The following is a 25,182-nucleotide window of genomic DNA, read 5'->3' on the forward strand; positions in this document are numbered from 1 at the left end:
GGAACCACTGAACTAAATCCCTGGCCCCAGGAAAGGTTTATTTTGACTTATGATTCCAGAGGCTCAGTCCATGCTGAGCTGGTTTCATTGCTGTGGAACTGGGGCAAGGCAAAGCACCACCGCAGAAGGGTGTGGTGGGGCAAAACTGCTCACCTTGTGGCAACCAGGAAGCAGAGAGAGAGTAAAAAGAGCCAGAGAGGGAGAGGAACCTATGGTGATATGACATAACCCCCCACAGGCATGCCCACAATGGACTACTTCCTCCATCTAGGCCCCTCCTTCTAATAGTCCACTCAGCTATGAGCTCATCAATAGAAACTGGTGCCGTTGTGACACATTTCTAGGGCCCACTTCTAAACACTGCTGCACTGATGATCATGCCCTGAATTTGTGACTCTCTGGAGGCTATCTTATGTTTGAATGATAACAGCCTGTCTCAGATTGTGCTTGGTTTGGGTTTGGTGGATTTCTTTCAGGCAGAATCAGTTAGATAGGTGTGTCTAGTGTGGCTTTTAAGCAGAAGATTCCTCTGGTGGGTCTCATTCAACTAGTGGTGTATTTCTGGTGTACAAATTCTACAGATCTGGCTTAGAACCAGGCTCCTTTCTGTCTAAAACTCCTCCCGACTGAGTTACACATTCCTGTAGGGAGCAGACCCCACAACCTTGCTTGGTTAATAGGATCACAACAGTTTGCAGTCAGGATTTAGTGGAAATTTTACCTTTATGAAGAGGACTTCAGTTTTGCTATTATTTCTATTATTCAAAACACACTTAAATGCTTCATTTAAGTAAACATTTACAAAATGTATACACTTTTGGGTGGGGGATTTAGCTCAGTGGTGCTGCCGCGTGCCTACAAGTGCAAGGACCCAAGTTCAATCCCCGGTACCAATAAATAAATAAATAAATAAATAAATAAATAAATAAATACAAACAAAAACTAAACAAACAAAAAATTTATACATTTTTCTCCACTGCTCATTATGCCCATTTTGCTAAAGATCAGTATTCTTACAAGGCTGTGGAGAGAACTTTGTAAGAAAGTCCTGGGTGGAAAATTTCATTCTTATAGGCAATCTGCATACACATTCTTTATAATTCCCAGACAGTGAGTGCCCTCTTGAGTTGTCACAAATAGGAAAATTACTTATTTGCCCAGATAATTGTTTAGTTTGGGACTATGCCTGGTGGAGTTAATGTGATTAATCAGCTTTATATCTCACTATGAGTGTTCTGTTCGTAACTCTTTGGTCCTTGGATTATGCTGCCTCCTCTTCTACAATGTCTAAAAAGATTTAATTTCGGTAGTCATTTATTAGGATGGGATTTTTGCCTGCTAGTAATCCTAAACTTCGGGTTTGTTTAAAGCCACAGAATTAAAGTTCTGGTGTTTTTCACCTATTTAAAACTTAAACAATTTTGCAGGATAGATCTAACAATCCTCTCTTATTTTGGCTTTCCAAAAAATCTGCAATTTCTTTCTTTTTTGTGTCATAATGTTTATAGTAACTTTATTCACAATACCTAAAACATGAAAATAACCTCAGTTTCGGCAACTGAATAGGAAACCAGTCTTATTATTTCATGTATTTTTTGTACAAATAAATAAAGGGCAAAATAAAAGATAATAGGAAGCAAGGAAATGGGAAGAGAACTAAGATGGAGAGGGAGGAGGGAGGAAGGGATATAAAAAGAACTAAGATGTGGTATTTATTTGTATGCATCAGCTCCTTAATGGAGGCAATTATTATGTACTGCAAACATGTACTAATAAAAATCACTTAATTTAATTAAAAAATCATTTCAAGTACTTTTAAATTTTTAACTGATAGAATTTTTGGACGAGTTTTAGATTTACAGAAAAACTGAGAAGATAGTAAAGAGAATTCCCATACTGTTATTTCTGAATTTTGTACCAGCTCTGCTTAGACAGTTATAGCTTGTGTTTCTATTTTTCTTTGGTAAAGTTGTATTTATTTGTAATTTCCTCTACCAATGACAAATATCCCTCCAAAAATCTATAGAAAATATCCTTTGTGTTTTGCTTTAAAATGGCTGCATTTCATCATTTTGCTGGCAAGTAACATACAGTCTTTCTCTGTGTATATTCATAATCCAAAACCAAAATCTTCATTATTATTCCAGTAAGGCACACATTCCCTGAACAGTTTCATAATTGAAAATCTTGTTGCTTATTCTGATATCTTTAAATTCAAATGAGAATTATTTGCCGGGCATGGTGGCATATGCCTATAATCCCAGCACTTGGGAAGTTGAGGCAGGAAGATCATTGTGAATTCAATGCCCTGCATAGTGAACTCAAAGCCACCCTGAACTACAAAGTGAGACCCTGTCTCAAAAAAAAAAAAAAAAAAAAAAAAACCCACACAAAAAAACAAAACAAAACAAAGAATTGGAATGGAGATTTAGCTCAGTGGTTCCGCTGCCTGCCTGTAAGTGCAAGGACCCGAGTTCAATCCCGGGTACCAAAAAAAGAGAGAATCACTTACTTTAATATCTTATAGAGCTTCTGTTTCGGGAATTACAGTTTTAATTAATGTATGAATGGTTCTAATATGAAGGGATATAAATCTTCATCTAGAGACTGAACCCAAAACATAAAATGTTGAAAGGTATATAATTAAGGGACAGAGAAAAAGGAAAATAATTGAATAATGATGAAAAAAGCAACACAGTAAATATTGAAGAAATACAAGCTGGGCATGGTGGCACATGCCTAAAGCCCAGCACTTGTGAGGCAGGAGGATCTCTGTGAGTTTGAGATCAGCCTGGGCTACACACTGAGTTCCAGGTCAGCCTCAACTACATAGTGAGACCCTGTATCAAAAAACCAAACCAAACCAAACCAAAACAAAACAAAAAAAACCCCACATAACTCAAGAGTTGACAATAATTATAGCTAATATTGATGTGGTTCTTTTTCCCCATTGACCACTGGACTAAGTGTTTTATAAGACTTCAAGGAATCCTAATATTGAGCCTATTAAGTATGTACTATTATTATGCCCATTTACAGATGAGAAAATTGAGGCATAAAAGTTAAGTGACTTATCTAACACTGAACAGCTAGTAAATGATAGAGCCCGTATTTAAATCTAGACAGTCCAACTTCAGATTTTATACACTTAGCCTTTAATCCTTACTAAGTAAGCTAAAGCCTCAAAGAAAAACTAAAGAAGAAAGAGGGAAAAAAGAAAAGCATAAAGCAACGCTTGTCCAGCTTTTTGACCATGATTGGCTTCACATGGAGACCCATTTACACAAAAATCTGGATGTACTTGGAAGTGTAAGGATGAGTTCTATCCCCAGTACCAAAAAAAAAAAAAAAAAAAAAAGGATGTAGACTGAGAGTCAGCATTTCTGTTTTCCAAGCAGTATGACATTATCTATTGCACTTTCTTAAAAAAAGAGGAGTTGGGGGAGACAGACAGACAGACAGAAAAGAAAGACTGGATTAGAGATGCTAAGTAGATTCCATGACACACAATGGGTTATGACTCACAATTGAAAAATACTGCTCTTTTGGAAATCCTTAACACTCTTTTTATCCCTTGGTACTGGGATAAAACCTAGGGCCTTTGAACTGAGCTAAATTCTCAGCCTTTTCTTTTCTTGTTTTGTTTTAATTTTTGATAAAAGATGTCACTAAGTTGCTAAATTGCCTAAGCTGAGTTTGAACTTGTGATCCTCCTCCTCCAGCCTCCCAGGGTGCTGAGATTTCAGGCATGCACCTCCATACCTGGCAGAGTATGCAGATTGAAAGAAAAGAATCATTTCTGCCACGGTTTATTCTGAGGATTAAAAGTAAAACAATTGAGGAATAATTCTCATGAAACAATGGTATGGATTAAAGTTTCAGTGGTATTCTGAGATTTCTAACATAGCAAAGTACCTGTTATATTTGATTTGGGAAACAAATACCTTTTTAAAATCCCCAAATCTGTAATTTACAATTTATAATTGTTTCTTAAATTATTGCCAGTATAAACTATGAGCTACTTAGTTTTATTTATTTGCATTACATTTAAGAACATTTTCATACAATAAACCAGGCTTGTTGGAGCACACTTGCAAGGCCAGTTACTTGGGAGGCTGAGACAGGAGGATTGCTTGAACTCAGAGGAGTTTGAGGCAGGCAGAGAAACATAGCAAGACTCTGTCTTTAGAAAAGTCATTTGTGGCATTTCAAATAGCAGCTGGTCATCTGCATACATAGAACCCAAACATAGTCACCTGGGAGTGAAGAGGCCCATCTGCCTACCACAGGCAGCACCACCTGCAGACATCATGAGACTCCATCTCTTGAAAGAGGAATAGCAAATAATTTGTTGACATATTTTAAAACCACCACAGATGTTTCCACTGTACCCTTGGAATATCAGGAATATTAGTGTGTTTTATACTGAGAAGACCCCACATCATGTCAAGTTTGTCCTATCAACAATCATTTTCTCAATGGCCATACTTCTAAAATTATTATACAGATTCGATTCAATGCAATCCCAACAGCATATCTCACAGAATTAGAAAAAAACAATACTAAGGCTGGGGGTTTACCTCCGAAGTGCAAGGTCCAGAGTTCAATCCCCAGTACCCCCCCCAAAAAGAAAAAAAACTATTCTAAAATTCATTTGGAACCAGAAGAGACCTTGAATAGCAAAGGCAATTCTGGGCAACAAAAGCAAGGCAGGGAGTATCAAAATCCCTGGCTTTAAATTACACTACAAAGGTACAGTAATAAAAACAGCAGGTACTGGCAAAAGAATAGACCCGAGGATCAATGGAACAGACTAGAAGATGCAGAAACAACGCCAGACACACTCAGCCACCTTATCTTTGACAAAGGAGTCAAACACCTTCACTGGAAGAAAGCCTCTTTAATGAAGGATGTAGAAAAACTGGCTTTCTACAGCCAAAAATTAAAACTAGACCCATATCTTTCACTACACACTAACCTAGAATGAAAATGGATCAAAGATCTAATTATCAAATCTGCTGGAAGAGAGAATAGATAGAATGCTAGAGGACATAGGAGTAGGCAAAGACTTCATGAACAAAACCCAGACTGAGTGGGAAATACTACAAAGAATCAACAACTGGGTTCTAATCTTATTAAAGAGCTTTTGCATAGCAAGAGAAACCACAAACAGAGTGAAGAGACAATGTATAGTGTGGGGAAAAATTTTTTACCAGCTATTCAGATAAAGGACTGTTATCTAGAATATATAAAGAAGTACAAAAATATCAGATCCCCAAAATTTGAAGACCCAGTCCAAAAATGGACATCTGAAATGAAGAGATACTTCTGAAATAAATAATTAGAAACAGCAAATAAATGTATAAAAAAATTCAACATTACTGGTCATTTGTGAAATGCAAATTAAAACAACACTGAGCCGGGGATTTAGCTCAGTGGTACCACTGCCTGCCTCACAAGCACAAGGTCCTGAGCTCGATCCTCAGTGAAAAAACAAAACAAAACAAAACAAAACAAAAAGAACCTTTGCAAAACAACGCTGAGATTCCACCTTCAGAAAAAAATGGCTGTTATCAAGAAATCAACCAATAACAAATACTGGAGGGGCTGTGGGGAAAAAGGAACACTTTTCCACTGGTAGTGTAACCACTGTGGAAATCAGTGTGGAGATTTCTCAAAAAACTGAAACTAGAGGTTCCATTTGACCCAGCTATACCTCTTCTTCGTATCTTCCTGAAAGAATTAAAAGCATCATACCACCATGATAAACGCACATTGTGTTTATAGCAACACAGTGTGTCATAGCTAAATCTTGGAAATAGCCCAAAGGCCCACCAACTGATGAGTGATAAAGATGTGGTTTTTGTATATAACGGAGTACTACTCTGCCATAAAGAAGGATGAGCTTCAGATATTCATAGATAAATGGATGGACCTCGACACCATACTCCTCTATGAAATAAATCAGACACGTGTTTAAATATTGCATTGTTTCTCCGGTGTGAGAAACCTAAAGTGGAAGTAAGGACTAAAATGTATAACAGATATTGGAAAATGGGAAGAAAGTGTTCAAATGAGAAGGGGAACAAGGGAGGAAGGAGGGAAGGGACAAGAAAAAAAGTGAAAATAGAAGGAAAAATGGAAACAAAGCTTTTGTATGAAGGGAGGGGAAGGGGGTTGAGGGAGGGGATGGGATAAAATAAAATTTATTAAAAAAAGTCATTTGTGAAATATTTTATCTTTATTGCCTACACTTGTTCTCCCCTCCCTCTTTATCTTTTCTCTTTTCTTTCTTCCTTCTCCTTCCCTCTCTTCCCCTCTCCCTCCATTTCCCCTTCTTCCTTATTCTTTGCTTTTCAAAAGACATAAATAATCTCACATGCTCTGCTTAGGAAGAAAATTATATTTAAGAATAGTTAGCATATTCCTCACATTCAGCTACATAATGTTACATAATGGAAGCACATAAGTGCAGAGAAAAATACAATCTTGACTGATGAATGTGGTAACAGTTCCCTGGGGCAACAAATTAAGTACATCAAGGCAAATAATATTTAGACCAATCCGCAATGGCTTTCAGACAACATGGTTGCTGATTGTAATAAAAATAACAGGCTGCTTGTGCGGCTCGAAGTATATAAAGGTTCATCACTACAAGTGAGCCTTCCGGACCCAGCCATTTTAAATGTGTCTCTGAACGTAATAGTTTTCCATGATGGATGTAGGTTTAAACACAACACTAAGACATAAACCCAAGAATTGCTGGGTTGTAATCTCTTTGAACAGATAATGACTTCAAAATTTAAGTTTGGATGTTTATGAAAATGTTCCAGGATACTGCAGTCCTATAAAAACTATATGCCAATGCCCAAAATTCACTTTCTTTCCCTCCTTCCCTCCTGCCTTCCTCTTCTTCTTCCTCTCTCTCTCCCTCCCTCCTTCTCTCTCTCTCCCTCCCTCCCTTCTTCTTCTCTCTCCCTCCCTCCCTCCTTCTCTCTCTCTCTCTCTCTCTCTCTCTCTCTCTCTCTCTCTCTCTCTCTCTCTTTTCTTTTTCTCTTTTGTCCCAGGGATCAAACTTGGGTCCTTGCACTTGCGAGGCAAGCTGCAGAATCACTGAGCTAAATCCCTGGCCCTGCAATAAGCATTTCTGAGACATTGAAAAAACTGGATAAGAACTGGATGCTTTAACAAAGGGGGAAAAAAAGAGAATTTTTATTGCATAATGTATTGTTATTTTTAAAACTGCTACTTCTCCATGAGTTTTTAATTCTATTTCTTACCTTGTTGGTTGTTTCTCTTGCTGTGCAGAAGCTTTTTAACAAGAAGAGATCCACAGGGGTCAAACTCAGGAACTTGCACTTGTGAGGCAGGCACCACTGAGCTAAATTCCCAGCCCATGGAATTCATTTCTTTTTGACAGGTGAACTCCTATAATGGTTACAAAGTATCTAGATCTTACCTCAATAAAGCAAGTACTCTGAACAGACCATCAATTGCAGTCAGAATAATACACTATGATTTCAATGGAAGCAAAATGCTGGGTAAGTTTAATAAATGGAAACACATCATCTACTTTGGGCTCTTTATTCATTCCAGCACCAAAACAGCTCCTGAACTGAGTTTCTAATTTATAAAATCTTAAATAGGGAGAGAATGGTTTGGACAAGACTGGCTAGAAGTTTTCAAAAACTCATTAGTCCTATAAAATTTCAATTTATCCTCTAAAATTTGCAAGGCTTCCACAACACTTACCAATAATACTCTTCTTTTCAAGTTATCCTCACCTCTATCTGCAGTTCCCCATATCATTAAACTGAACGCAGGGATGTGGCCGCAGAAAAACCATTCAGTGTTCCCTCCCAATAATTACATTAAAAGAAAAGAAAGGGTAGAAGCAGAAAATATTAAGAGTTCTGAGAGGATGCCTTCCCTCCTGGTGCACCCAAATTTCTTTAAAGTATGAAAATCATTTCTGCACGCACTGTGTTAATTTCAACCTATTAGCAATATCCACGTTTGTATACTTGTGAAGGACAGACACATCTATGGAATCTTCCCCTGTGAATACATAGTTAATGCTGGATTTATAATCACCCACAGAATAATCCAACCACATGCAGGTTGTGTGTCCTAAACATCTCTTGGGTCTTAACACAGCCATGATGTGGCTGTGTATGTAGATGCCAGGGACAGTCACCAGCACAGCATGGGCTACACAAGTGTCTCTCGGATGTGGAAACCAAAGCATGCTAAGACAGTGTAGCAGTCACAGGTGAACTGGAGCAGCCCAGAAGTCAGCTCTTGGAATGATGGGAATGCAACTGGAAACCAGAAACATTTGTATGTATGGTAGTGCACACTGCTTTTTAAGAAGCAGCCACATGGCCTCTCCCCAGGTGATGACTCCCACAGGCCAGCAGGGTGACTCTGGCTACTCATCCTGGCTCTGATCAGCAGGCTGACTGCTTGTTTGCTTTTTGTGTCGTATTTCCGGGTGTGTGGTCTCTTTCGCTGTACATTCACCTTCTTAAATGAAGCCCCAAAGACTCCCATGTTCCCTGCCCCGCTCTCTGTGGTCTGGTCTTGCCTGTGGCACTCATTCTCAGCTTGCCCTGCTAGACACCACTGGTGAGCAAACCACTGACTCCCTGGATCATTGCAGTACCTTGCTGTTTGGTTTTCTTCCTGCCAGTGCTTGTACAGGGCTGCTAGAGTAGCCTCCCACAGGGCATGTCTGACTGCTTTGTTGCTGTGCTTGTAGGTGGGTGATGGCTCTCTCTGGAAGTGATGAGCCTTGAAGATAGGAGGGAGCAGCGCGGAAGAGTTACTGGAGCACTGTGGACTAGCACGCTCCCAGGGAAAGGGTGACATCACACCAGGGAGCTGCACATACAGGCTCAGGTGATACGGAAATCCAGCAGCAAGGTGGTACCCTGGGTCTCCTTGGACTAATCCTAAGTGTAAAGATGCGGAGGGCACAAGTACTGAGGCAGGAGAATAGTGAAAGGAGAAGGGAGGGGAAAGGAGGGGAGGAGGGATGAGAGAAAAGAAAGGGTGGAAGGAAGGAAATGAGGAAGGAAGGAAGAAAAGAAGGTAGGAAGGTAGGAAGGATGGAATGAAGGAATGAAGGAAGGGAAGGGAAGGAAAGGAAATCGTGGGTACATGCAGCGACTTATGGTTACAGGGTGACCAGTGTAAGAGCTGCAGCCATATTGAGGTCTCCATGGCTAAAAGGCTCATACTTATCAGGGGATAGTGTGGCAGCCACTGACCTGCTACCATGTCTGGTTCATAGGACTTACAGAGTAGACCTCAGTCAGAATGGAGGTAGCCCAGAAGGCCCTGCTGGCCAGGTACCAGTGAGGCCTGGTTGGGCACACCTGCTCAGGCAGCAGGTAGGAGGGCTGTGCAATGACTTCTTGATTAGCCAACTCATTTCCTATCCATGCCTTGTCTCTTCCATTGAGGGGTAGCCACCAGACGCAGTGCTGCTCCAAGAAACCCAAACAGAGGTCTGGAAAACTTTCTGCTTTTACAATAAAAAGTATGGGGCTTGATTTCCAGGCGTTGTGCTCCGTATCCTTCTGTCTTCTTCCTCAGGGGGCTGCAGTGGCCATCTGTGGCTATGAAGGAATAGCGTGAGGACACCACCGACTCAGTCCCAGAACCACCTACCTCTGGGCTTTATTTAGGAAAATAAGATCCTATTTAAGCCATTAAATGGGTCTCTATTCTTTGCAGCCAAATGCAAATTTAACTCATAGAATGAGGGAAAAAAAGACTCAGAACACTGGATGCCTCTAGCAGCATGGAAGACAAACTCACCAAATTCCCTAGTAAATTCTGCCTCTAAGGAATATTCAAAGTATCCTTTCCCGTACCTTTCCTTAGTGTGGTCCCAGGGCCTCCAGGGTTGTGCTGGAAATGTAGCTTCCCAGGCCCTGCCCATGAGCTAAGAGACCACTCAGACTGTCTTTTAACAGGCTCTCTGGGTAATCTGTTTGGATGCTACAGTTTTGATGAGTCTTGCGCTAGATCTGCAGTTCTTATGTTGATCAGCATGCAGACCTCACCCTTAGACTGTCTGATTCAGGTAGTCTGAGAATCTCCAATGTGCTTCTGATACTCATTCAGGGCTGAGAACTGCTTTGCTTGTTATCAATGGTGCCTGGACTGCCAGCAGCATCATAAAAAATAGATTCTGAAGTCCCAAGCCACACCTGCCATACTAGTCTCTGGTGGGGCCCAAAATCTGGGTTTGACCAGCCCCACACCATTGACAACTCTGTCAGGTGGAGAAGCTATTATGAAGGACATGCCATGACTCAAGGAAGGGCAGCAATGAAAGTCATGGAAATGCCACTGGGCAGCAGTGCTTTCCTGGCCAGCACTGCCTCCAGCTATTGTGGCTTCCCAGAGGGCAAATACTGGCCTTATTCATCTCCACCTCCTCCCAGAAGCACCCTACACAGAGCAGGCGGGAAATGACTATCAATATCTGTCAATCACTCTACCAGCTATAGCTATCTGATCTTGAAGGGAGAGTCAGGAAGAGAACAAGACTTAACAAATGCTTTTGGTCATACCTCTCATCCCTGAATGCTTCAGCTACAGACCTTTTTTGTGGCAGAATTCCTCCTTCTAAATCAGAATGCTGTTAATCTTGGATTATTTCTGGACCACACTCTGCAGTTGTGCTCAGCAGCCTGAGCTAACTGGTCTAGCCCATTAAGGAGCTCATACTGCAGATCTAGCTCTCTGATGTGCTGCAGCAGGTCACCAGGGCATGGCAGATTGCTTGGCATTCTAAGTCCTGAAGGAAAGGCAGGGGCTCTGTGGTCACCAACCTACTGTGCCCATTGGTGATAGGACTCCTAAGCCCATGGATAGAAGAACGGGAGGTGGTCATTGAAAATAAAACAGTGGGACATAATCCGGCTAAACAGGACATAACACTGATTCTCACTTCATAAAATGGCATCCCAGGAAACTGGCAGTCATGGTAACATGAGAATTGTCAGAGGAAATGGCCCATTTCCATGAGGTGGAGGTGGGATATGGGGAGAGTGGAAAACTCCACAGGCCACAGACACCTCTGCCACACACTGTCCCAACAGGGCACACCTGATGGAGTTCATGGCAGAAATTTTGGTGGCTGGGATTAAGTTGCCTTACTTACAGTCAAAGATGAGCCACTGTGCCAGCCCTAGGGGCACCTCTGCAGGTGACAGAGACTTTTCCTGTGCTGTACCTGCTCCAGTATGCCCAGAACAGGGTCCTTCCTCCCAGGGCAGTAGCTGCTCTTCCTTCCAAATCTTAAGAGCTCTGCACAGAGTAAGCAAGGGCCCATGCTGCCCACGCCATACCTCTTCAAGGTCTCAGATCCCTCAGCCATTCCGGTCCTCAAGGACAGCCACTGGGTCACAAGTATTTACCTGGAAATAATGTGGGAAGACTGTGGCTGGAGCAGACCCTCTCTCCACCCAAAGGAGCCTGGCAATTGGGCTGTACAGTGTCTGCTCTCAGGCTGGTACTATTACCAAGAGCTGGTGAAAGGCCTGTGTGAGGAGTGCCTGTATAGCCCTTATCAGGCCAGGAGAGACTAGGCATGCTGGGCACACAGGGCTGCAGCAGCTCTATATAGCTCCAGCCAGGCACTCAGTGCCCCCTTACACTCCTCAGCTCCTAGCTGTCCTCTAACACCAGAACTTTTTGATCACTCCTCAGGGCTCCCTTCCACTGGGCAAGCATACCCAGCCACATCAGGTCCAGCATGCTTCACTTAACAGACCCAGAGGAGCAGTGACCCAGTCACCCTGAAGCCCAGGACCACGACTCAGGAGTATTTGTGTGATTCTGAAGTTCCACCTGCTCAGGTGCACACAGGCATGTGTAATGACCATGCACACATGAATCCCCGAGCCAACACTGACATAAAGTTGCCATCTAGGAGTCACTGTCAGAAGCCTATTTGCATCTGCCAGCAAGCCCCTGCTCAGGGCTTGACCCCATACTTAAGCCACCGGGAGCCAGACCCAGGTGCCACCAAGGCCAAGGGAGTTTCTATTCTTCAGCTGCAGCTTCGAGAATTTGTGGTAGGAATCCACACATTTGTGTTATAAGAGGATTTTTTTTTCTACCTTTTACTTTTACTTTTGTACTTGAAATACTTGGAAAGATCAGAACACTTTACACTTGAAGGCATCTTTCCAAACGAGGCTGCCTATAGTTTAAAAATCAAAAGGCACAGAAAGGCACCCTCAATGGCCTTTAGCAAAGCAACCAGCAGGTGAGCTATTACACTGCGCAGGGAGGCTATGGCTCCTATACATCTTCACCATCTCCTTACTCTGCGACTAAATGTCTGGTCCTGTTTGTGCCAGTGATTCCCACTAAATCACGCAAGCATTTTGATCATGGGATTCCAATACACCCGAGGAAAAGCTCCAATCTCCTCAATTACAGAGGGGAAGAAAAGATAAATAATACTGAAAATGTCGTTTAAGTGCCTGTAAAATATTAAATATTTTCTAATGATTAATCCAGCTTTGCAAATAAATAGTTTCTTCTGTGTCTACAAAGTTTAGAAAAACTAGCATTTTCTTCTCAAAGGGAGCGTGCCTTAATAGCATGATTAAGCTCAGCATTATTTCCTATTTTAAAAGTTTAACTTCTTATCCTGGACAGATAGATGCCTCCTGAATTAGTGTACCACTTCTTGGGATGTAGATTCTTTAAGGAGCTCCTCTTTCACAGATAACACCTGCTAAAAAACTAGAAATTTCTACTAAATACTGTAATAAAGAGCAGCACAATTTAAATTAGTTACCATAAAAATTACAAGATAAACATTGGAGTTTAAGATTTTTGGGATTTTCAAATGGCCATTTCCATAAAAATGCCATTTTCCTACAAGGTTTTTATTTTTGTTTTGTTTTGTTTTTTTGGTACTTGGCATCTAACTCAGGACCTTGCACTTATAAAGTAGGCGCCTTGCCACTGAGCTAAATCCCCAGCCCTCTACAAAGTTTTGTAATTATGTTCTCTCTGTAATTCATTTCTGAAGACTGGGTATTTTGGGTGTGGTGATCCTTTTTTGTGCTTATAAATGCAATTTTAATGCATCTATTGTTTTTTCATAGCCTACAATCATTCATTTAATGCTCTCAAAGCCAATCAAGTTAAGAGTCCATCAACCGTACACTGCAGGCAAAGTAAGCTTCGACCCAGCCAATCCTTTATTGTCTTTGTGGGAAGCAGACATCCATCTCCAAGGCAGAAAGCCTACACATTTTCTTTGCTGGTCCTACACACACACACACACACACACACTCACTCTGAGAGGCTTTAGATAAGGTAATGTGTGTACTGTTAGTTTGCTTTGTGTCCTGTCCTGATGCTGTCTCTGGTCAGGGCCCTTTGAGGATGAGCCTAGCAGACCAGAGACAGATACCAACACATGCTCTCAAGTTTTCCTTGTCAGGGATTATGACAAAATCTTGAACTTTTCTTCTGTTAAATACTGAGTTTGGCCAGTTTTAATTTCTTCAAGACCACTAAGTGTATGTTTCTAAAACTGAGAATCTTAATTCAGGGCTGGGAAAGAAAAAGATAATCAGAGTCAGAGCTTAGCCTGGGGACCATCATGAAAATAACCAAGCTGTTATTTTAAACTTGGTTTCCCATATTCTTCAGCCAACAATTTGACAAAGACAGCAGGATCAAGACAAAAACAAAAACAAAAACAAAAAAACACTGTCAAAATAGGAAATCTAAGTCCTGAGATAAACTCTGAGTGAGAGATGGCAAATGCCCAGGAGAATATACATGATTTTTAGCTAGGCAAGGAATTAAATGTGAATGAGTCATGGATTCCTTAATATGCTAGCTGTTTCCATGTCCTAAAAAATCTACTAATTATATAAAAAACAGGTTTAGAGTTCTGTGAGGAAAAAGTATATTTATTGATAATTTATTCTCTCAAATCCTAATTTGCCTATATTCCCTAATCGAAATCTATGAAGTTTATGCAGTTCTTTTCTTTGTAATAAATATTCAGTAATTTATTGGATGAAATTAGAGGATGGTTCAACTTATTCAGCATGTGCCTATAAAGACAAAGGAATTGCTCAGAATTAAGAGTACATTTTTAAGTCTCAAATAAAATGTCTCCTTATAAAACGCTTCTCATGAAGATTCCAGACCTAACATTTTAAATTAGAGATGAGGGAAGCCGCTCAGCAGAGTTGTTTGCTGAATTTGTGGCAGAAAAAATCAGAAGGAAAATCAAGTAAGACAGGAACGAGATGGACTTAAGTTCAAAATTTATCTGTGACTAGTTGGAATGTATGGTGAAGTTTTAAAATACTTTTTTTATTACATATTCATAAAACTTCCCATCTGGAGTGGCAATTAATTTTTTTAGGCCTGCTTGTCTTTCTTCAGCAGCAGCGTTAGTAGGGAGGGTGCAACACATTTTTATTTTTTTGGTAAATTAAGGTCATAATGAAAGCTATTCTTAAATTGTCCTTGATACACCAAGGTGGAAAGTCAAATAAAACAAATGTTTTGTATTGTACGAGTAATCATAAGATCTGGCAATTCTAAAAAAATGTGATGACTTTTGTCTTTTAGGTATTTTTATCCCCTTTTATTAAGATTCAGATGTCCTTTAAGTTAAGCTAGAAACAATGCAAACAAATGGAATTCGTGAGTACTTAAATACCATGGATGAAAAGTGAAGGAAATGACTCATACTCCCTGTAAGTATTCTAGTTGTAGATCATTCTGGAATTTTAAAATACGTGTGTGTGTGTATGTGCATGTGTGTGGGAGTGTTACAGAAATCTCATGCTCACAAATAATCACATTTGGAACTACTGCAATCAAACATTTATTTCCACATTTGAATCATATACAGTGAGTGATTCACACCAATACGAACAGGTTCTTGTATCTCTCATTCCACGGGCATGACCTGTTAATTGTTTCTTTTTCATTGTTGATGATACAACAGAACCAAATGCACTGACACCAGTTACATCTCTTCTTCCCTTCTCACCAACATCCTGGTTTGTTCGACAGGTTATCCCAGTGCTGTGTGATTTCCAAGCCAGTCACAGAGGCTATGCTTGCAGCAGCCTGTCTAAATTGCAAGCTGTGATACTGTCAAAGAAATTAGACTGAAGAAGGCAGACAAGAGTTGTAAGTCAGGACAGTAACAGCAATGATATTAGGTTCTCAAATATATATTTCTATTGGGGATCGAACTTGGGACCTTGAGCTTGTGAGGCAGGTGGCAGAATCACTGAGCTAAATCCCCACCCCCTAAGTTCTCTAATATTACACTAAAAGACAAAAAGAAATATGACCATAGCTTTCAGTGGCATACTCTTTGCATATATGCAAAGGCCGGTTATGTGTAATACAGAGACAGAGAGAGAGAGAGAGAGAGAGAAACCAAGCTGTTCATCAAAGTCTAGTTACTAAAAGAAAATGCAGTAAGCATGTTTACAGAGCTTCATTTTATTTAACCTTAAATATAGCTGCATTTAAAAAAGTCAGTGAGTTTAATTTTTAAAAAAATCAAAAATGCTAATACATTTTTCATGGTCCAACAGAGTTCCATATAGTTGCTTCAGTAAATATTTTTTTGTAATAGATTTTCATATTATGGAATAATACTTTTAAAGTAATCACTGATATTTTCTATTTAAATACTGTCAATATGTCTAGTTTGGGGAGAAAAAAGAAAAGTGTATATTAGTGCAGTTCTTTAAAAAAACATGGAATTTTTATAGTGGAAAGGATTCAAGTAACATCAAATTTTGCCTGCTTAAGAGATAAAGAAGCAGATTAAAGAAGGGCAAGGTCATAGCCTTGATCCAGAACATGCTGGCCTCTCCTGTCTTGCCTGAAGCTCACCACATGCAGAGGGTCCCTATGTGAGTGACACAGGAGACCAGCTCACACTGAAGCCTGCTAACTTGGTACCAAGTGCTGGAAAAGGCCCACTGAGATTTCATTTTCAAGTTTCCCATTTATAAAAAATGCTGGGAATTATACTCAATATTTCCTTTTTAAGTGAAAAGGAGAATTTCTCCTAGTACTACACAGAACATTTTGTAGTTTAAATTCTAATATTGTCAAAAATCAGTAAACAGACCCATGAACAAAAATGTTTCATACCCTCTCTTCTTCCATGAAGCTCTGAGTTATAAGAACTTTTGCAAAGGAATAAAACAGCTCATTCCCTAGTTCAAGCACCAGTAATTAGTAAACGAGCACAGGTTTCACACAAAGGTCTAAAATACAGGCGTAGGTCAGGGGCATGTGGTGGGACAGGCTGGACAAAGAATCACACGTATAACACTATCAGTCTGCTTCCAGTGTGCGCCCGGAAAGAACTGAGGGCTTTGGACTTTGACGGCATTAGACAAACAGCCAAGATATATGTGGTGATCTGGAGTGGGTTGGGCTGGAAACACACACACACACACACACACACACGCACGCACGCACGCACGCACGCACGCAGGCAGGCAGGCAGCCTGGTAATAAAGAAATGCTCCTGATATTTTCTGTGGTTTTGTAAAACACAAAGTGGGAACTAGGCAATGTTTGCCAAACCGAAGAAAAAGCAGGTGGGGAGCCACACGCCTTCAAGCTTCTGTGGAGATAAGATTAAACAGTGGAGTTTGAAAACAATTGCTGCTTAGCCCTTTAGCACTGACTTTTAATTAGTTTTAAATGTCAACTATCCCTGTAATGAACTCAGAATAGAAATGTATTTAGATAATTTTTAGGGATTGTTGTCATTTATGATTCTTCGATACAAGTTTAAGTAACTAGTGTTGGCATTAAAAACAGATACTCAGGCTTGCTAAGCCCAATCACCTCTGATTTTATATATGAAAATATTTTTTTTAAATCCAAGAACTAAATCCCTTTCCCCTGCATTTTAATTTATATTAATTATTCTAATTGGCTAAAGGATCTTTTCTACTTTCTTTTTAAAAATTGAATTTACCATCTGCTTTAATCAGGTTATATCTGATAATTTCTATTCTAGTACTGAAATCAAATGGTTTAATTTCTAAGGCTTCTGAAATCTGCTGAAGGGTGGCCTGGGCTAGCTAGCTAGCTATTTTAGTGGTTAGTGCCTTTATCATTACTAAAAAAAATCACCCAGTCCTTTCCAGATAAAGATTACTGTGGCTTCTCTGTATCATAGCTATTTAAAATTTTTTTTTTTTTAGAAAAAGAAATGAATTACATATCATAAAATCGAGGAGCCATTAAATTATTTAAAGTTGTGGTCTTATCAGTTATCATCCATGAGATAAAGCTTATTTTAACATAAAGGATGTCCTCCATTCGGAGAACAGACACAGGGCTGACATCAGTGAACTCATGCAACTGCCTGTGGCGTTGGTGGCACTGTAAGCATATTCCTACTCATGTCCCTTCCTGTAACACGACTTGATGCACATCTATTTGGTCAAGTGACCTGAAAAACCATTCTCTTCACTTAATGCCAGTGATGGAAAGGCAATCGAGTCCAGTGATCTTTGGGTACTGCTGAGTTTTTAACAGGTAGGCGTTTCCTATTACACCTTTCTTCCATGAAAGATGTAAAAATATCCAAAATTAGAAGAATGAATTTTTATTTTGGAAAAAAACCCCAACATTCAAGACCAATCAAAATACTCTTCAATATTGCTTAAATTTAAGCTGTCAACCCTCATTGACTTTCCTTGTAGCAACACCATAGAATACATACACCATAAATGACCTCAGATTCCACTTTTCCATTAGAAGAATCAAGGAACGCAATTCAGAAATAATATCACATCCTGCATTTTATTCAGTTCCATATGACAAAAATAGTAACCTAGACTAAGACATCCATTTCAATCAGTAGATGTGTCAAGCCACAAGATTTAATCATAAAAAATATTGGATCTAGGTAACAATTCCCAGCTGGCTCAGGGAGGTCCTCACCCTGCATGGTATTGCAATAAAAAAATAGTGTCTCTCTTCACCATGCAGGGATGAGCCAGCCCTGCATACAGACTGGGGTTGGTCTCACTGTCCCTTCATGAGCCACCTTATTTATAACACTTTACATTTCTCTTTTCTTAAGTTATATACACATCCTTCTGGGAGAAGAGAGGACACTAACATAGTACCAAATACTAACCAAAACAAAACACACCAAAAGGACACAGATAAATAACGAAACATTCAACTGCTGAAACACAGCAACATTAAGCCACCTCGGTTTCCTCTTCCCAATGCTGACACATCCTTGTCACTCATCCCCCAGGAGAGATGGCATGACACGGAGGTGCCACATCTCACCACATGGAAAACAGAGTTGCAGAGTTCAACGTTCATTTCCAACAGAAACAAACAGCTAATAAGCCTTTGAAACTCTTTGTTCAACAACAGGCCAGCAGAGGAGCCCGTTCTCCTCCAACGGCTTTTGCTGTTGCTGGACTTGTATTAGAAAGATGGTTCTATTTTTCTGTTTCAACTGAGAAGATTCACTGTTTGATTCATTCTTCAGGGGCTGACAGCTCCTTGCACTGTTGCCCAGCTACTCACAATATCTCTTGAACAATTCTGTTGTTGGAAGTTCATTGTGTCAGATCCCAGCATACTTGCAATGCACAAAAATGAGGTAGTACACACAACACTGACGTTCAAGTTTTGATTTAGCCCCACCTCCCAGCCTTTGCTCACTTGATGTAATTTAGATAAAGTCATCAGCATAAGACTATATTTTCAATAATCAGAGGACATTGTGCTTTGTTTTCATTTGAGAAGACAATAAATAAATCAGGAACTCAGGAAGTTTCAAAGTTATGACTGATTATACTGCGGACACTTGCTATTTCTTGTTTATTGTATGCAGTAACCAGCACTATTAGGCAGTCACACTGTTTGTGTGCATCTGAGAAAGAGACAGGAGAGCTTACAGTAAAAATTACACCTACACAATGTCTCTCAGTTATTTCTGGACTTGTACTGATGTCACAGTCCTAAGATTAATTCATCAAAGTTTCATTAGGGTGGTCACAGTTTTTAAATGGGCTTTGTAGAAAAGTTAAATAAATCATCTTAATTTAAGAAATGGCAGGCCTTACTTTTTTGAGGCGCTGACATGTGTTGGTGGCTTTTCTGCTTAAGTAGGATAGATTTCTTGTACTGTTTGACTTTAAGACAAAACAAGAAACCATAACAGGGTTTTTTCCCCCATTTTCCTTAAACCGAAGTACTATTTATAAAATACTTTACATCTTTTTAAAATTTCAAATTATAGACAAACCTCCCTAATACAAAATACTAAAAGTGCAATCGTATAAATTAAGAGTTTGCAACCACATTATATAAACATTACCTTTTTATTGTACAGCTTTGATAATGTGAAATATTTACTCACAACTGTTTATAATGTTGTGAATAATTTACGGTGATGTTTGTCTGTAACTTGTTCCCCAATCAATCGCTGGGCTACAGACCACACTAGAGAACAACTGTCCACATAGCAGCTACAAACATTTAAGTTAAAAAAAAAAAAATAAAAGGCTTGTTACTGACAGGTACTTGCACACAAAAAGCATGCTATCTTTCCCAATAGAACGTCACAATTTTGCCTGTGTTGAAATAATCCACTTATTCATAGTAAAACAAATCTTGCTTTAAAAAAAATCACATAGTCAGGTGTATTCTGCAGTACAAAAGCTTCATTTAAGGTTGGGGCTATTTTATTGTCTGTTACCCGCATAATCTTAACATTATAAATACTACAGACGAAGATACTGTCGTAATACACAGCATTAGGAGTACTGAACCACTTCTTTAAGGTGAAGAGTTCCTAAAACATAGTTCAAGTTTCTAACTAATTTGAACAAAACCATCGAGTGGGGTTCACTGGAATACCCTTGAAAGGGTTATTAGGTTTTAGGATAAAGGAAGTGGATATGATCTGAGCTCTTTCTGTTCTAAGGCGGTTTTCCAAGCACTTCTTTTTTTTCTTTTTAACTGGAATTTATTTAAAAGGTTGCAGAGTTCTTAAGAACAGTCAAACCCACTGTTGAGCAAAGTACCATGCAGTGCTCACAGACGACCTTTCGGCAGCCACACGGTGAAAGTATTTTCTGCCATAAGTAAAATTTTAATGAGAACCTAGGCATGAGGGTCCAAAGCCTGATGCTCAAATTGCAAAATGTAAATGTGGACAGAATAGATGCAATGAGTCCCAGTGAGTCCAGCTAGTTTATACCGATCTCCTTGTTATCCTCAACAAATCTTGTGAATGGACGACTGGCTCCTGTCTCTGAGCTCACTTTGTCCAAACTGACAATGGGTGGGCTGCTGCTGGTGCGCGCTTTGTCCATCCCACCGGTCATAGTACCCAGAGGGGGAATGGCACTTCCGCCTAGACTTACTGGGAGCTGGGGGATACCTCCATTCTGAATGACAGAGATCTCGTTGTTCTTCATGGCGAGCCCATTAGTGATGGCTGCTGCATACTGGTTCCAAAAGCTAGGGTCGACATTCATGGCTCGAGCTGCCAGGTCCTTCTGAAACATTTCAGAGAACTTCAAGGCATCACCACCTAGCAGGGCCATGGGGTTTTCCACGGACAGACGGCGTCCACGCCTTGCAGGGGCGTTATTCCACATGTGAGTTCCCATGTGTACCTGTGTAAGATGGACAGACAAGCCACAGTAAGAGAATCTGTAACTTCAAGGTGGATATGTCCTATTTCTGCTGTTTCACAATGCTGGCCCCATTCTAATCATTAGCATGGCCACAGTAAAACACAGGAAGTTTTTCTGAGCATCTTATATATGCAGTCTTTCATCTTGTGAATGCAAAAATCAAAACCAGCTAATAAGTTAATGAATGTATCCTTTCAGTTAACACACCTGATAAACACAAAAGGCAATAGGGCATTTCTAAGAGCTCCAAGGATAAAGGGCATTGTCCATTGCTCACCCCACCCCCAACCATCTTCTAATTGAACTCTTCATTGACTGGTGCCTCTCTTTCCTTCCCTCCATAAGAAGGAAGTATTAATTCTAAAACATGTCGGGCCATCTGCAGAGTCCTCAGGCAGCTCTTATCCTTCTAGTCCTTACTGGACTTTGACTGTGTCTGCAGAGCCTGCGCCCCGACACGAACAGTCTCTGAGACGTGCTTTACAGAACATGGAGACCAGCACATTTAGCTGAGGTCATGTGGATGCATACCCTAGAGTCAGCAGCTTCTTGTCAACAGTCCATCCTTTGAGGAAAATACAATGCTGCTGTAGTCTTCAACAGGGACATATCTCAGCATCTGTTTTTTCTCAGGCCCTTCCATGCTGGGGAGCTTCTCACTAGTACCCATCCCACGGGCCCTCTTGGCAGCCCCTCTTCTAGAAGTCACTGAGCAAGCCTCATCACTGTCTTATTTGTATTATATATGAGTGTTTAAAGGCCAAGTTTATTTTGTTATCAGAGTCAAGAGAGCTTTCTGCCCTGGGCTCACCTACCAAGTTACTATGTGTGTGCCATCACGCCAAGTACCAGAGCCCAGTGTCAGAGGTATAGGTGGACATGTTCCCTGGACAGGAGGCCCAGCATCCTGTTCTTTCCAGTTACATGGGATGCACACTTTGAGAGTATTTGCATATGAACACATATGCACATACCACACATGTATACACACAATCCACACCACACATTCAGACTCACACACAACCCACATTACACCCACATGCAAACACCCCCAGTGTCTTATCCTCTGGGCCAAAGAGTACAATTTCTGTCATTTTCTAAGACAGGTAGCACAGGGAACTGTCCATAGGTACCCTGTTGGTTCAGCCACAGCCTCAAGCCCATGGCCCCCTTACCTTGAGGTTGCCCTTGGTGGTGAAGGCCCTCCCACAGATGGTGCAGCCGAAGGGCTTCTCCCCAGTGTGGGTACGCTCATGGATTTGCAGAGCACTGGCCGAGGAGAAGGTCTTCCCACAGGACTGGCAGTTGTGCTGCTTGGGAGTCCGGCGAGGTGGGGGTGCCAGCATGGGTGCCAGGCCTGCGGTCATCACTGTTTGGGGCCCTGTGGGGACCTGGACTCCAGCCGGCAGTGGTGGGCCCTCACCCAGTGTGATGGCCTTGCTGTGACCGTTCACTTCCATTTTGATCATGGTGGGCGCAGGGCTGGAGACCAGGCTAGGAGTGCTGTGGCTGGGACCTAGAGTAAAGTTGGGGTCAAATACCTGAGAAGGCAGCTCTTTCAATTTGTGTGTCAGTAAGTGCTGTTTTAAATTACCCATAGTGGTACACCCCCGCCTGCAGACTGAGCAGACAAATGGCCGTTCCTTGGTATGGCTGCGGTGGTGGATTTCCAACGCACTTTTGCAAGCAAAGGGCTTGCCACAGACACCACACACAGTGCTTGTACACTTACCCCGCTCTCTGTTCAGGAACAGCAGGCTGAAGGGGGCCTCCTCCTTGATGATGGGCCGGCTGGGGTGGCTGGCTGTCAGGTCCAAGGCACCTCCATTTCCTGGGCCTGGGGGTGGACTGTCTGGCCTTTCTGTCTTTAGTGGGATCTCCTGTGGATCCTCCTGGTTGCCAAGGACTGGGGACTTAGAGCAGAAGTTCTCACCATTGCTGTTGGTGGGTGACATTGCCTGGGAGGATGAGGATTCTGACAGGGCAGGGCTGCCTGCACTGTGGCTCTCCAGGTCACCCACTGCAGACGAGGAATCATTGCTCAGGTGATCACTTTCCCCAGATCCGTTTTCCACAGACTTCAGGCTAGTAAGCTGCTGACAGTTCATGACTGAATCAATCATTTTCATCTGATTCTCTAGGGCAGCAATGCTGGAAATGACTGAGGGAGGTGATGGCGGGCAGGACCCTGAGTAGGCGAGGAGCGGTTTAGACGAATCGCTGGCTGTGTCCTTTAGTTCTGCGTCCTCCTCCATCGAGTTTTCGTCGATGTCGTCGTCATAGCTGCTCAGGGTTTCCACATTCTTCTCATCAAAGGGCAGCTCTGCATCCATGGCATCCTGGAAGCCCTCTGGCAGCGGTGTATTGGGGATCTGCCCTCCCATGTGCATGCGGATGTGCTGCTGCAGCACCACGGCATTTGTGAACTTCTTCTGACAAATGGGGCAGGAGTGCTGAACACGCAGGGGTGGTTTGGCACGATGGACTCCAAAGTGCGTCTTCAGGTTGCCTTTGGTGGTAAAGGCACGGCCACAGATCTTGCATTTGAAGGGCCTTTCCCCTGTGTGTGTCCTGTAATGCATCTTTAGGGCACTCTGACAGCTCAGCACCCGGTGGCAGATGACACACTGATTCGGATCCGTCATCTTCTTATCAATGTTCTCTACCAACTGCTGCAGTTTCGAGGTTTCTGATGTTTGCATAGAGTCGAGCAGGCCACCAAAGGGAAACTGGGCCTTGAATTGGTCAGAGGCTGCTGGAAGACCGGGGCTGCCAAGGCTTGTGGAAGTGCTGTCTGTGATAGTAGTGACTGCAGACGTGGGCACAGCACTGACCTGCCCGCCAACAGGAATGTCCCCTGTCCTTGCATTTGTGCAAGACAGGCTGACAGGCTCGGTTTTAGTCAGAGAAGATGCACTGAGAAGTGGCTGTGGGGACTCAGATGACACTGGGATGCTGGTGTCAGCATGGTTGAGGCCTGGGGACAAGGAGGTGCATTCGCTGGATGCAGGAGAGGGCCTCTGTGGGGAGCGACTGATGGGGGTGACACTAGGGGAGTCGGTGTAGCTGTGAGTGCTGGGGATGGTGGGGGGCAGCTGCAGTCCCACAGATGTGGGCACTGTGGGCAGCACTGGCTTGCTGTCTAGCCAGGTGGTCACTGGCTTCTCTGGGGGCAGTGACATGCCATAGGGAATCCCGGAGCAGGTGGGCACGTTGTCGAGGTACTCTGGGACAGGGTAGGGGTTCATCTGGATGTGGGGATACTTCTCCTTGTGCCTCTGGAAGTGCACCTTCAGGTTGCCTTTGGTGGAGAAGCGGTTCCCACAGATGTTGCACTTGAAGGGGCGCTCACCAGTGTGCGAGCGCAGATGGATCTGCAGTGCACTGTCGCTGCCGAAGACCTTGGCACAGAACCTGCACTTGTGCTTGAAGAAGGGGTCCTCAGCACTGGCCTTGGGTTCAAACACTGACACGTTGGGTGGCTTGCCCTTGCGGTGCTTCATGAGGGCTGACAGTGGGTCCAGGGCATTGGCTGTGGCAGCGATGCTGACCAAGGGGTTGGGGAAGATGACACTGTTGGAAGAGGTCTGAGGTAGCAGAGGGCTTGGCAGGCTGGGGGTGGAGCTGAGCAGGGGCCCAGGGCCCAGGGCAGGGGGCGTGGGCGCATTCTGCGGCTGCGGGGTGCTACCAGGCGCTGTGGGCCCTGCATTGGAGACTGGGGGTGCTGTGCACTCTGGAGGGCTGGGGCCACCTGGGGGGCTTGCTCCGGATGTGGGATGAGCCAGGGGTTGGGGGCCCTCGAAGGTGGCTGGTGGGGCAGCAGGCCCCACAGGGCCAGGGACCTGTGCAGCTGAGAGCTGCAGTGCAGGGTGTGCAGCCAGGGAAGTTGGGCCAGGTGTGCCAGGCGCTGCTGCTGCAGGGTTTAGGGGTGGCCGTGCAGGCTGGCGGCTCATAAGGGCTACCTGACTGCGTATCTGTTCGATGAGCTGGAGCTGGTGGATCTGCTGCTGCTGCAGGGCCACCAGCTGCTCCAGGATCATGGGGATGGCCACGGCACCAACGCCTGTGCCCGCCGTGCCACCTGCCATGCGTGCACCCTGGGAAAACTGTGCCACAGCTACCTTGGTGCTGAGCAGGGTCTCGAGTGTCACGTTGGTGCTGGGCATCCCGAAGGTAGCTGTGGTGGGTTCGGGGCCCGGGCCTAGGGCTGGGGGTGGTGGGGCAGCTGCTCCAGGATCATGGGGATGGCCACGGCACCAACGCCTGTGCCCGCCGTGCCACCTGCCATGCGTGCACCCTGGGAAAACTGTGCCACAGCTACCTTGGTGCTGAGCAGGGTCTCGAGTGTCACGTTGGTGCTGGGCATCCCGAAGGTAGCTGTGGTGGGTTCGGGGCCCGGGCCTAGGGCTGGGGGTGGTGGGGCACAGGCGCCCGGGCCTGTGCCGCCCTT

The 25,182-nt window shown here is 42.8% G+C and overlaps 1 protein-coding gene across 1 annotated transcript in view; it reads right to left on the minus strand.

Annotated features, from left to right (window-relative positions):
- Positions 1–16,969: 16,969 nt before the first annotated feature.
- Positions 16,970–25,182, minus strand: part of Sall3 (spalt like transcription factor 3) — a gene marked incomplete at its 5' end in the record, with an annotated part of 20,123 nt that continues 11,910 nt past the window's right edge. The window contains 3 exons of the mRNA XM_033757325.1: positions 16,970–20,711; positions 21,908–22,248; positions 22,465–24,960. Coding sequence (XP_033613216.1) covers positions 20,280–20,711; positions 21,908–22,248; positions 22,465–24,960 — 3,269 coding nt within the window. The remainder of the gene's footprint in view (positions 20,712–21,907; positions 22,249–22,464; positions 24,961–25,182) is intronic.

The sequence above is a fragment of the Fukomys damarensis genome, unplaced genomic scaffold (assembly GCF_012274545.1).
Source record: "Fukomys damarensis isolate Sample0158 unplaced genomic scaffold, DMR_v1.0_HiC HiC_scaffold_30, whole genome shotgun sequence".
Taxonomy (NCBI): Eukaryota; Metazoa; Chordata; class Mammalia; order Rodentia; family Bathyergidae; genus Fukomys; species Fukomys damarensis.